Source organism: Lepidochelys kempii, chromosome 6, assembly GCF_965140285.1.
Source record: "Lepidochelys kempii isolate rLepKem1 chromosome 6, rLepKem1.hap1, whole genome shotgun sequence".
Lineage (NCBI taxonomy): Eukaryota > Metazoa > Chordata > Testudines > Cheloniidae > Lepidochelys > Lepidochelys kempii.
In genome coordinates this window covers 39,360,705-39,374,208 of record NC_136385.1, presented here as the reverse complement: position 1 = coordinate 39,374,208, position 13,504 = coordinate 39,360,705, and the positions used below count along the sequence as shown (strand labels likewise).

General features: G+C 38.1%; 1 protein-coding gene across 1 annotated transcript; it reads left to right on the top strand.

Moving 5' to 3' along the window:
* The first annotated feature begins 11,126 nt into the window (after positions 1 to 11,126).
* Positions 11,127 to 13,298, top strand: PTH (parathyroid hormone). Its single transcript, XM_073346334.1, has 3 exons — positions 11,127 to 11,163; positions 12,543 to 12,636; positions 13,010 to 13,298. The coding sequence occupies exons 2-3, from the start codon at positions 12,551 to 12,553 to the stop codon at positions 13,296 to 13,298; spliced, it is 375 nt and encodes a 124-aa protein (XP_073202435.1). The 5' UTR covers positions 11,127 to 11,163; positions 12,543 to 12,550.
* Positions 13,299 to 13,504: the final 206 nt, after the last annotated feature.

The window sequence follows — 13,504 nt, the reverse complement described above, 5'->3', positions numbered from 1 at the left end:
CCTCCAGATTTTCCACATATTATCAAAGGAGGCAGTACTGCACAGGGGAATGGGAAGCAGCCAGTGGCAGGACAGCGCAAGAACCTGAGCTGTGGCATGGGATAAACAGAAAGGAATGGGGTAGCAGCAAGGGGACAAATGGAGGTCTGTAAACTGTATGAGTTGATCAAATTCTACCCATGGTTCTGTGTGTTCAACTGGCTATGCCCTATGCTGATGTTGCAAGATCATGTGCCCTGCCATAAAGATGGGAGGGTGTGGTGGATTTCTCCCACAAAATAATTTCTCCATATTTTCAGGTTAGTCTGCCTGTTACATGGGAGAGAGAAGTTATGGCCCTAAAGATGTTCTATTTCCACTAAAAAGATTTGTTCATGTTAACCCAGATTCACAATACATTTTAATACAAGATACTGATAGAAACAAAATTATGGGTTTAAATCCTATATTATTACTTCTCTGGACATTCATATAGAAAATGGGCAACTCTTTTCTTTGCTGATAAAAGGACTGATGATGTATTCACAAGTGGAATGTGGAAAGGACTTTAGTCCCTACAACAGAAATATCACATTCACAGGCAGTGTTGCAAGTGAGCTGGGATAGTCAAGATTCCTGTACTAGATTGGTCCCTAATAAAACTGAGCATTTACCAAGAGTTACCAAATCACAGCCTCTGAGAGAGTGAGGTTAATGCCTTTCCTAATTGTACGAAAAGTCAGAAATAGCTGACACCATAAGTACCTGAAGCAGGGCATAGCATTCAGGAAAATCCTGTGCTTTATGTGCTTGGGTTGCATCAAATTTTGCAGGAGAAACACAGAACCTCAGATTAGAAGAATCTTGGCAAGACAATAAAGAGGACAATATTCTGTTTTAGGGTATGTCTAGACTAGGAAGATAGGTGGTGTTTTAAAATGTTGAGGGCTATCTCTTAAGGTCAACAGTGAAAAGCTAACATGTCTTAAAGGTGTTGAACCCTGTCTATATTAGAGGCTAAACAGTGTTTAAAAACATATTAATTAAACCCTATTAGCAAACGCATTTTGACACACTTATTTGTATAATCTATGCAGTGTTGTTATTTTTTTAAGGCTACATCATAATTTATTATTTGTGGGGGCACTCACTATGTTCTAGGCACTTTACAGACACTTCAGAAGGATAGTCCCCTTCTGACAATCTCATAGTCTACAGACAAACAAGTAAACAGAGGTCAGGGAAGGGGAATAACAATAGGTAATTTATGTAAACGTCAACTTGATTCATTATAGACAGCACAGTTGAAGTGGATTTTCAAGGGGGGCTTCAATGTGAACAGGATAGGGGTCTTATGGATGAGCTTAAACAGGTTGTACAATGCATGGGGAGGTGCATGGAAGAAGGCATGGTGATAACTGTGAGAATCTGACAATCAAGGGGACAAGGTTGGGAGGTTTGGCTTCACAATATGTTGTCCTGGGAAGATCTCCTCCTAGTTTTTGACCAGGACTTTGGATCAACCAAAGAAGAGCCCACTTCCAAAGAATCCATTCCTGTTTCTACCATAGTTCCATACATGCTGGTGCAGGACTTTGTGAGATTTAGTTAATGTTGGGTAGAAGCTCATATGGTCTGGACAGGTTCCATAAAGTTCATAGTTGCTTATTTTTATAACAAGTTCATTGTAAAGCAAGAAGTCAGGCAGAATTCTTGAGATTTGGGCCCTGTGGTCACCTACCTGCTGCTAGTGCAGGACCCATAACGGAAATGCACCTTGGGTTCCATGGTACCTCTCCCTCAACTCCTCGCACTATGTTGCAGTACAGAATTGGAGGAAAGTAAGAAGAATGGCAATGTCTGGGAGTTGTGCAACTCTAACCTGGCCAGTGTGCCTAGGAGACCAAAATTTTGGTTGATTGGATCCTCTTAAGTCTTAATCCTCTAGTCCTACTGCATCATTTAAAGATCACAGTTACATAGGAAATGGCACAGGTGTATTCTCTTGCTATTGGTGCTGCCTCCATTTCGAAATCATTGCCCTCTTGTCCATAAAGCATGGATACAAACAGTGAGACTTTAAATGGAAATCACTGGTAATTAGCAAATTGCAGATACACAGTATGGTATCATCCAAATATAAGAATTAACTAAAAAGCATTCATGCAGAATAGCAGGTTATCCTGCAGATTAGCTCTCTCACTGAAATTGTGGCTGAAAGACTATTCTGTTATTTTGCTCATTTGATTTTAAGTCTACATTCACCTACCCTTTCTCCCTCTTCCCACTGGATCATGCAGAAGAACTGGCCCCAGGCACAAGAGCTGCTTGCAGGACTGCTAAAACTCCTTAACCAGCACAGTACTTCACATCTTCGGCCTCCCACTATTGCTTTTGCCTACCTCACAATGTCACCTCTACTCATTCTCCTGATCCTTATATCAACTCTCCTTCCTCTTCTCCATACCTGTTCTCCAATCAACCACACCGTGCTAATTTCCTGTCCTTCCCCGCCATCCCTGCTACCTCTTCCATTCTTACCCTTGGCCAACTTTCTGCTACTGTCTCTGTCTCATTGATGATTAAAAATGGCCTGTAAACAGTCATAATTTGTATTAAACAGAAAAACCCACTACTATTACAGAAGCCCCGTTAAGATCTGCACTAACTTGTCAAATAATTATGTCAAAATTTTTCTTTTTACTGTAGCACTTATTATCCTATCATTCCTCCCTCCTATTATTTCTTAAACTCACTCATACATTTTGCCTTTAGTTAGACTGTAAACTCGTTAGGGAAGGGCCCTGTGTCTGTACAGCACCTAGCAAAATGGGGCCTTTAGTAAGCCAAATAATTATTTGCCAGATAATCAATTTTGTATATATATTTCTAACTGAGAAACGGCAATCTTAGTACTTCCAAGGACTTTTCTTCATGGAAGCAAAGGTCTGACATGTTATCATTCATTTGTAAAATGAGCTGGTCATTCCCATGCTGTGTCATCAAGCTGTAGAGAATTTATTCAGAAATTATCAACTCATCTGCAAGGATTGCAAAAGTATGAAAGTCTCACCTTGAAATGTCTTTTGAACAGCAGGAATGGGAAAATATCTGGTTGCCTGTATAAAACATCTAGACCAACCCCTATTCAACACTGTAGTGTTCAGAGCCACATAAGAATACTTTATGCAATATTAGCAACCCCCCACCCCCCCCGCTAGGTCAAACTGATACTCTTGTGTATCTATGGTTCACCAGCCTCTCATTTTTGGGCCCAAATGAATGAAAATATTCCATTCAATTGCTTAAACATACCTTTGGGGATGTCTTAATTTATTGTAAATCAACAGGCTTTGCAGACTGTGCTGATGTATATCTACTTACTGTAGTGACACATGATCTAGAAACACCATAGATGGACGGATGGATGGCAAGAAATGAGCTGTGACTGTCTGAAGGTAGCCTTTTACTAAGAAGTGGAAAAAATGAAATGCTAGGCAAGGGTGACGTATTTCAAACATTCACATTAGAGAAGATTTTCTCTGAAAAAATTGATAAACTAACAACCTTTCATAAAATCCGTACGTTTAATCATCAAACTGACCCCAAACTATTAATAAGTGAAAGTACCAATCCAGGGTTCTATGTAATGTTCTATAACAGTTACCTGTATCCCCAATTAGGGGAGTCTATTTGGTCATGTTAGGATATTCAGTCTACAGTTTTATTTTTGAATCTATAGACCCTTTGACTAAGATCCAGTGTAATAAAAGTGTCCCATCTCACACATATTCTGTTTGATGCCTATGCTCTGCAGGTGTAGGAAGACAGACTTGAAGATCTAATAGGTCTTCTCATTCTCCATTACAATGATCTGTGCGTGTCTATGTTTAAACTTTCTGAAACTTGGGTAGGGCATTGGAAACTAAGAGCATCAGCTGAGGCTGAATTTCCCTGGAATTCTTCCATCTGAAACTAGCTCTCTACTGAAGAATCTAGGGACCATTATAAACCTGCAAATCTCCCATGATCCACATATATCTTGAAGAAGCCACTGAAGACAGTGGCTATCCAAGTGGCGGCCTCTTATCTCTGCACTGCCATCTAGCCCCTGCAGCTTACTGACAGCTTGTCTCCTGTGCAAAGCGGAGCTGCTTGTTTCTTAACCTCTGTTCTCCCAGAAGCTCAGGGAGGGTGTGTGTGTCACAGGACAGATGAGAACCTATAAAAGTTACTACAGCATTTGTGTGATGTAAATTTCCATAGCTCTGTTTCATGCAGTTGGTAGAGGGAAATTATTCCATGAAGCATGGATGGCTGCCAGACTTACCCCTCCCAACACTTTGGAACCTGAACACAGCACCCAGGGACATGTTTCTATGGGGTTTGAGGGAGTGGTGGCATGCCATCCTGCCAACTCTCCTCCACTCCATGTGCCCTCAGGCCCAGATCTAAAGATTTCATCTCCTTTCTTGCTGAAGTCAAGGGGAGCACAGAACCCTCTATCTTCCTTGCCAGTCCTTGCACTCATATCATTACTAATCTGGTTGGCTCTGCTATAGATCTTTGCACATTTCTTGGGAGTTAGCATGTTTTGGGGAATTAGGCATTTTTCTTGACTTTGTCACTTTTAGTTTTTCTGCCTATCTGAGGGGATGATCCCACCTAAGTTATTCTCCAACAAATGTGCCTATCTTTCCACCTGGACTTGAGTACTAAAGCAATGGCTCTCACCTTTCCAGACTACTGTACCCCTTTCAGGAGTCTGATTTGTCTTGTATACCCCCAAGTTTCACCTCACTTAAAAATTACTTACTTACAAAATCAGACATAAAAATACAAAAGTGTCACAGCACACTATTACTGAAAAAATGCTTCCTTTCTCATTTTTGCTATACAATTATGAAATAAATCAATTGAAAATAAATATTGTACTTACATTTCAGTGTATAGCATATAGAGCAGTATAAACAAGTCATTGTATGAAATTTTAGTTTATATTGACTTCGCTAGTGCTTTTTATGTAGTCTGTTGTAAAACTAGACAACTATTTAGATGGGTTGATGTACCACCTAGAAAATCTCTGTGTACCCCCAGGGGTACGCATACTCCTGGTTGAGAACCACTGTTCTAAGGTATATTTGTCAGTGCAATGGAAAGATTTAGTCTTTTGAGCATAAGGATTCTTAATCAAATAAAAATCACATTACAGGTAACCTGACTTCTGATTTACTCTGGTGTAACTAAGAGCAGAAGGTGTCCCGTAGACCCTAATCAGAAGACAGACAGCAGGAAAACATTTAATCATAGAACAAGAATGCTACTACAAAAGGCAGCATATGCATTAGAGTAAATGGCATTATGTATTGATAAATACTGCACAGACTATAAAGACTGTAGATTTAACTACAAGCAATAGCATTATGAGCAGTGATATGATTAATAGCCAGTGATACTGGAATAAAATGAGATTATGTGATAATGGGCTCTAGCTATTTTGGCCAGGGCAGTAATCTGATGTAACCTCATAGTGATGCCAAGACATTATATTTCAAAAATATGAAATATTTACCCACTCAAAATTCTATTACAAATGATTTAATTCACATCCATTTCAGTCATTTGGTACAACAGGAATAATCTGACGTATGTTGATGAAGCTGAAGAATTGAAATGCACAGAGCTCTTAGGGTGAAATTCATCCCTTGTAGGGGGCCAGCACAAGACACATGAACCACTCAAGTCTCACTTAGACACCAAACGGTGCATGGGCCTTCTGCTGGCCATCTGCACAAGGGTGAATTTCCCTTTTATTGAATAGCTAACATCTAACTGGCTTGGGGAATGTAACTGTTCTGTGCTTCAACCACTCCAAAAACCAGCTACTTGATAATATCTTCTGTTTGTAAAAGTTCACAGTCTTTAACGATAAACTGATTTGTTGGCTAACATTAAGAGGCCAAATTCAAGCTAACTCTCAGATGCTTATTCAAGTCATGTTAAAGTCAATAGGAGTGTTTCCACTGATTTCGATGGCATTTGAATGAATGGCCCAAAGTGAGATAGCCAGTCAGGGTGCAACCCAGCCAAACCCCACACAGTTGACACTCCAGAGTTCCTCCTTGGCCCCAGCAGCAGGGCAGGCATTCCAGGGTGGGGTCTTCCTGACCTCTTACACATACATACCCCTCTGGAATTATTTGTGCTCCTAGTATGTGTAATCTATTTGGGTGGCTGTGCAGGGATTGTGTGTCCACTTCTAGGATGACAAAAAGAAAACAGGCCCCCATTAAAGCAACTCTTTACATTGTTAAATGTGAACCCCTGTCTGTGCTAAAAGTATTTAAGGCTAGCATTTGCTCTATAGATATTTTCAAAATTGGGATCAGACACCAAACTTCTGATTATCTGACACCAGGTCTGAGTACAATACCACCCTAAAAGCTACAGAATAAAAATATTATAAATGCTTGCTATTAATTATGTATTATATTCAGCAGAGTAAATATATTAAATTTTCAGTTTGAGCAAGCTAATACTTCACTTTACTATCATTGTGTAGTAGTTTAAAGTATAGTAATTTATCCAAATTTTAAACTCTGAAATTACAATTAATTTTCTCCTACACAATTCTATAAATAACTAGACATTAGGTCTACAATTGATATCACAAAAGAAGTCATTTGTATGTGTGTGTATATACATATATATATATTTGTATGTATACATTGATTTTGAAACTAAGTAATGCTTTCCTTATTGTTTCTGATACACAATGGCATTTCTGTTATTGATCAGTGAAGCATGGCTCTGTAGAGAATAAGATGTACCTCATCTTCATGACTTTCTTTAACAGCCATTGTAGCATTCCTCTGGGTATTTTGACCAAGCTTGAGATTCTTCTCATTAGAGAGAGATGAGGTAACCAGGGTTCCCCATTTAGGCTTCAAAACAGCCATGTAATGCTATATGAAACTCTATGCAGCCAAGGTGTAGGGTGGCATGCAGAGAGCAAAGACTCATACATTCATGATCATATCATCAAAACATGGCATGTCCACTGTAGATCACTACAGAAAATGCATGATCAAGGGTGATAATGTGGATGTGCTGTACGCAAGGCTAAAGTAGGTACCCTGTCAGTTACATCACATATTGCATTTAATCACTGCAAATTCTAGAAATATTCTGGAGTACTGAGTACTGAGTACTATCAAGATAATCTGACTATGTGAGGTAGCATGCTTAAAGCAGACTGAAAGCCAAGATCCTTGGATTCTCTTCTCCTCTGACTTGATTCTGCGTAACTTCAGCACTTAGCCTCTCTTTGCCTAAATTTCCCTAGTATACAGACAACACTGTAACACTTATCTACTTCCCAGGGGAACTGGGGAAATTCATGCATTTGTACACCACTTTGAGATCCTTGGATGAACGGTGCTATAAAATTGCAGGGAAACATTAGTGCAAGCTATTATTTCTGAACTCAGATTTAGCAGTAGCTACTAATAAATGAATTGCATCATACCGTCACAGGCATTTGCTAAAAGCTGTATTAGCCTCATTCTGAGTTCGATATGAGGCCTTTCTCTTTTTCATCATTAACTGAAATCTGGCACTTGATTAGAGCATCATCTACCTGCAATAACCCAAGAAACACCTAAAGATACATCACATTGCTTACATAAATTAAAAAACATGCGGCTGAGGCATTTGAAAAGCCACAAATCTTGTCAATCAAATGAAGATCTAAAGAGTTTACTGTCACTTTGGATCCAGATTGTGTCAAGACAAAAACATTCCTTAGACACATTTAGAAAGGTTGCCTCACCACAGTCATCCAGTGTGTCATCATTTACCCTCCTCCTTCCACACACAAAAATCTACTAATATCCTCATAGCTGCAGTGGTGATTAGAACGCGTTTAATGTGGGAGCTCATTAATATATTATATATATATTAGGCTTTTGGCCTGTTGTTTATTTAGATGAAAATCACATGAAAATAATGTAACTTAAGAATTTAACCTTAATTAGAGTTTAATGCATTAGGAAGCTACTGGGATGTACTTTTATGGGGATGCATATTTAATTTGTGCTAATTTATTCATGTCACTTAGGAGTTCATCCTACAAGACTCTAGCCTTGATCCAGCAAAGCACTTAAGCATGAGTTTTATTCTTTGCTGAATATAACCCCATTCTCTGCCAAAATGAATATAATACAGGAAGGATGTTGGTGTATGAAAGTCTGTATTTTAAGAATGTGGCTGTCCTCTGCCTCCCTCTGAAAAAATTATCTTGCAGATAATATGGTTTATTTTCCAGCTTGGAGACTGATTACACTGTGGCACAAACACAAGTCAAGGTGGCATTCCTCCTACAACATAAGAGTACAAATTTTCTTCATGCTGACTTGGTTAAAGTATCTGTACAATCAGTGTGTGAAGGTCAGGGAAGGGTATTTCTATGCCTGATCAAGCTCTTCAAAAGGTTGTAGTCAGCTCTTCCCTCACATAGTGTGACTCCAGCATCTTCAGTCCCTAGGGCTATGTCTACACTACCACAGTAAGTTGACCTAAGTTACACAACTCCAGCTACGTGAATAAGTCCATAACTTATGAGTGAATAACGTAGCTGGAGTCGACGTAGCTTAGGTCGACTTACTGAGGTGTCTACACTGTGCTGGGTCAACGGGAGACTTACCTTATTCTTCTCGTTCAGGGTGGAGTACCGGGGTCGACCAGAAAGTGATCTGCTGTTGATTTAGCGGGTCTTCAGTAGACCCACTAAATCGACCCCCGGTGCATCGATTGCCGGAGCATTGCTCCAGCGGTAGTGTAGACATAGCCTAGGACTCCCAGCCCTCTTCCTCTGGAGTGCCTTTGTGTTGTCTGATGCCTGTAGCTACAAAGTCTGAGGTCATGGAGAAGTCATTATTCTAATACACTTTTGACTAGTTGTATATTGTTTCATTTCTAAGATCAAGAATGGTAGATTCAGAACTGCAGTCTTCTCTTCTGCAATGATTAAACAGGGCCTATGTTACAGTATCAGCCATACACACCTCTATATGTTATTTCATAAACTTTAGGAGACATTGTACATTTTGAAAACAAGTCACAAAAATCAATTATATCCTCTCAAGGAGGAGGATATCTGAATTTTTTCACCTAATGATAATGATTTGTTACCAAGATTTCACAGAACCAAGTGACCTGTTACTCATATGTGTACTATGCAAAATAATATCACCACCTAGTTTAAAGTCCTTATTAAAGACTTTCAGAGCACAATTATTTATATTTTAGAAGTAAATTTGGGTGGACATGACTTTTCACCAAATTTTGTGCAATGATAACAGGACAAAGCATTTGTGCACTCAGCAACATTTCTTTTGAAGGAGAGGGTAGAACTGTTGCCTAATCGTTAGAATGGGAAATTAGAAATCAGGGCCCTCGGGCTCTGTTCACAGCTTTGCTATTGACTGTCTTGGAAGAGTCACAGACCTCTTTGTCACTCAGTTTATCCATACATAAAATGGGGATAACATTCGTATCTCTCTCAGGGTGGTGTGGTGCTTCCATTGTTCAGGCTTAAGAAGTTGTTTGAAATTCTCTGGTGAAAGTTACTAGTTAAATACAAAATAGTCTATAACAAAGTAATAACAAAACAACTTAGTTTGTTCAGATTAACAGGTACATTACATTCCAACTAATCCTTCATATAATTTTCTTGAGTTCAAATATTATATCTGGATAGTAGCAAGAAAATGCCTCATTTACAATGGAAACCATATTTTGATTAAAACAATTCAGAGGGAGTGCAACTTTCTTGATTTGTTTTGTTCCATATGAAACGCATATGTCAAAGCCCCAAGATCTTGCAAGCTTTCATAGCTCAAGTTTCTATTTAAATCAATGGGAGTTCTATGTAAGATGCCTTTCAGGATCAAGCCTTTTACTGGTACAATGGAACATGAAAGTATGTGATTACTAAAGCTTCAGTCCTGCAGTGTGCTCTGTGTGGGTGAGTCCCTGTGCCTGTATAGTGCCCCACTGACTTCAGTGGGACTTTATGGGGTGCAGGGTTTCCACTTGCATGGAACTCTTTGCTGTAAGGATTGGGCCTTTAGTTACAACATCTCTCCTATAGGTTCTATAGATATAAGAATATGTATACCTTATCAAACAGCAAGATGATGTTATTCAATCAACCTACTTTAGGACCCTACCTTGCTTTCACCGACTTCAGGATGGGACCTTAGATATTTGAAATTGTATAGATTATGGTCAGATGTAGACTTTTTTTTTATATGACATACCTGTGCCCACATACATTTTCACATCAATACTGAAATTCTATTGAACAATACTACATTGGTGCAATCTTTACTATATTTTTTTCAATCTTTATATATTACTTAATTTATCTCAAAAAAGTAGTTAGTCAGGACTGTGGCCCAAATTCAGCAAGTCAATGGGACAACTCACATGCTTAAAGTTAGGTACGTGCTTAAGTACCCTGCTGAACTGGGGCCAGAGTGTGCAGTTGAGGATATCAATCCTAACTATTTCCCCTTTGTTAGATGGGTAAGGAATAACAAGGGTCAGAAATCCTTTTGTAAAACTAAGAAACAGAGTGGATCAAGTAGAAATTGCAATTTAGCTATTAAAATATTTGAATATTTGATCCATTTCATTAGTATTAATCTGTTCTATTTTGCAACATGTACACTGAAAGCAAGATTCAATACTGAATTAAAGTTATCAACTCAAAATAGTTTTTCTTTCTTTTTTATTGAATAACAGTTATCTAGCCTATTTAAGGGTTGAAAAGTAAAGGCTCCTGAAACATGACATTTACTTTATTTGGTCATTGCACTTCACTTTCAAATTACTAACTTTAGTCATCTGTGGACTCATTAACATTTAAAACTGATCAATAAATTAAGACACTGACATAATTTCTTTACTTGCATTTTCCTCCTAACCCAAATTCAGATTCTCCAAAAGTCAAACTCCTTCACAGTTACCCAGGATACTTTCTTTTAGCCTAACCTTTCCTTTATCTCTCTTTCTTTAAATGCTCAGTTAACAAAAAAGCATAAGATTGGATGAGGATTGGATGAAGATCAGGGGGGCGTGTTGGGAGTGACATCAACTGAGACAATAAAAGGGCTTCTTAGTTACTAAGAAGTTCTATTTTAAAGTTACATTTAAGGGGTCCACTAGACCAATTCAGTAGTCTTTAAATATACTCAACATCAGAAGACAGTCAGCTGCTGACTTATCAGAAGCAGAAACCTGTTTAAGACATTATTTGGTAAGTATGTCATATTTTCTTTTAGGATATACTAGATAAATGATTTTAATAACAAATTATAATTCAGTTTGTGTATTTTGTTTTCTGATTAGGTTAAGCATAAAAATGGAATGAAAGTGAAAATCTGCTGTTTTTAAGATTGTTAACTGAATCAGCTTTTTAAAATTCAGTTAAATGAATAAAATTCACCTGTGATGGTGGATTAAAGAAATAACTCAAAGTGAATTCAACCACTGCATTTAAAATAGTTAGTTAGATGCTGTGCTTGGAGCATATTCATGCTCTGATGTAAAACATGGTGCTGTAAATGTTTTTTTGACCTACAGTAAAACTGTAAAAATCAAACAGGAAAGTAACAATAAAAATGGCATTGGAGGGTTCTATATTTATTCTGTCTCAGATACTTCACATCAGATTTGCTTTATTTACAACTCAAAAGATGTTTTTCTAGCTATCACCACTAAGAACTCAAATTGGAATCTGAAATTCAAAGTTATTTCTGCCTTTCAAAGTTATTTCTGCCATCACCAGTACTAAATATTCTGCAATTATAATTCAACTGGCAATTTTGTTGATGTGCAAAGCAAAATAAAATCCATCTCTCTTCCATAGCGATATGACCTATGTAATACTAGAAACTGTAAAAACTTGGGGCCCAATTCTGATTTTTCTCACATCAGGTTATATAGGGACTAACAACACTAACTTCAGTAGTTATGCCAATTTAAAGCTGCCATAAGAGAATCAAGATTCTTGGTTCTATCAGCAAAATCAGCAAAGTTTAGTGACACACAAGAAGCAGACAAAATCTAATACTTTGCATTTACATAGCTGTATGCAGGTATTTCAAGGAGCTTTACAAATATCTCCATGAGACAGAAATTAATAATAAATAATAATACTTTGCAACTAAACACTGCTTTGCATCCAAAGATATTAAAATGGTGGGTATTATTATGCCGATGATAACGTGGGGTAACTGAGGCATACAGCAATTAAGAGACTTGCCCAAGATTGTACTGAAAGTCTTTATAAAAATTAGGAATAGAATCCAGTTCTTCTGATACCTAAATTCCTTGTTGTATCCACTACATGTGAAAAACATTTTCATATAATCTCTTTTCTGACTATATACATGTTCAACACTTTTCTCTGTACCTAACCCTAACTGTACCCCTAGTTAAACTGGTTTGAAATTATTTGAAACATAGATTTACAAATTTCCTTCTTTTTATCCTTATAGTTAACATGATTTCTGTCAAAGATATGGCTAAGACTGCAGTTGTTGTATATGCAATTTGTTTCTTTGCAAAATCTGATGGAAGACCAGCGACGTAAGTATATTGCTATACATTTTTTGAATTTGGGGATATTTTTACTAATATTCTTTACTTTCCTCTTGACTGATTACCTGCCTATCATCATCTGAAATCTGACATCAAGTACAAGAATTAAAATAAACAATGCCACAAAACTAGACCATTTTCCTCTTCTAACCCTCCTCTGACTAATAAATCCACCACCAATTAAATATCACTATTTCCCCTCCCACCAGCAGACAGTATATCCCCTCCTGGGTAAAAATCCAGGTTGAATGAATATGCCTTGCACTGCCTCCCAAAAGTTCCCAAACTTGGGCTTTAGTGGAGATCAAGAATTGAAGGAAAGGCCATTATGAGATTGTTACTTTGTTCACCCTTCATACAGGAAGAGGTCAGTGAGTGAGATGCAACTGATGCACAATCTTGGGGAGCACCGGCATACTGTGGAGAGACAGGATTGGCTTCAGATGAAACTGCAGGATGTGCACAGTGCTCCTGAGGCACTGGTGGATGCTAGGACCCAGAGGCCCCAAAAGAAGGATGATATTGTTCTGGGAGAGATCAGAAGTCAGAGGCTGCTCCCTGAGCGTTTGCAGGCAGCAATGCAGAAGAAACCTGTTGTTCTGGACAAAGCTTACATGGACAACATACTCTTCAAAACAAAGTCCCAGTGAAAGAGGCATAGCATTGTATCTGTCCAAGTAAGCACATGTCTGTAAGTCACTGAGCAACTAGGGCATTTTATTATTATTTATTATTTGTATTACATTAGTTCCTAGAGGCCCCAACCAAGACTGCAGCTCCATTCAGCTAGGTCCTTTACAAACCTAGATTAAGAGATTGTCCACACCCACCCATCTCAAATGTTGATCATTTTTGA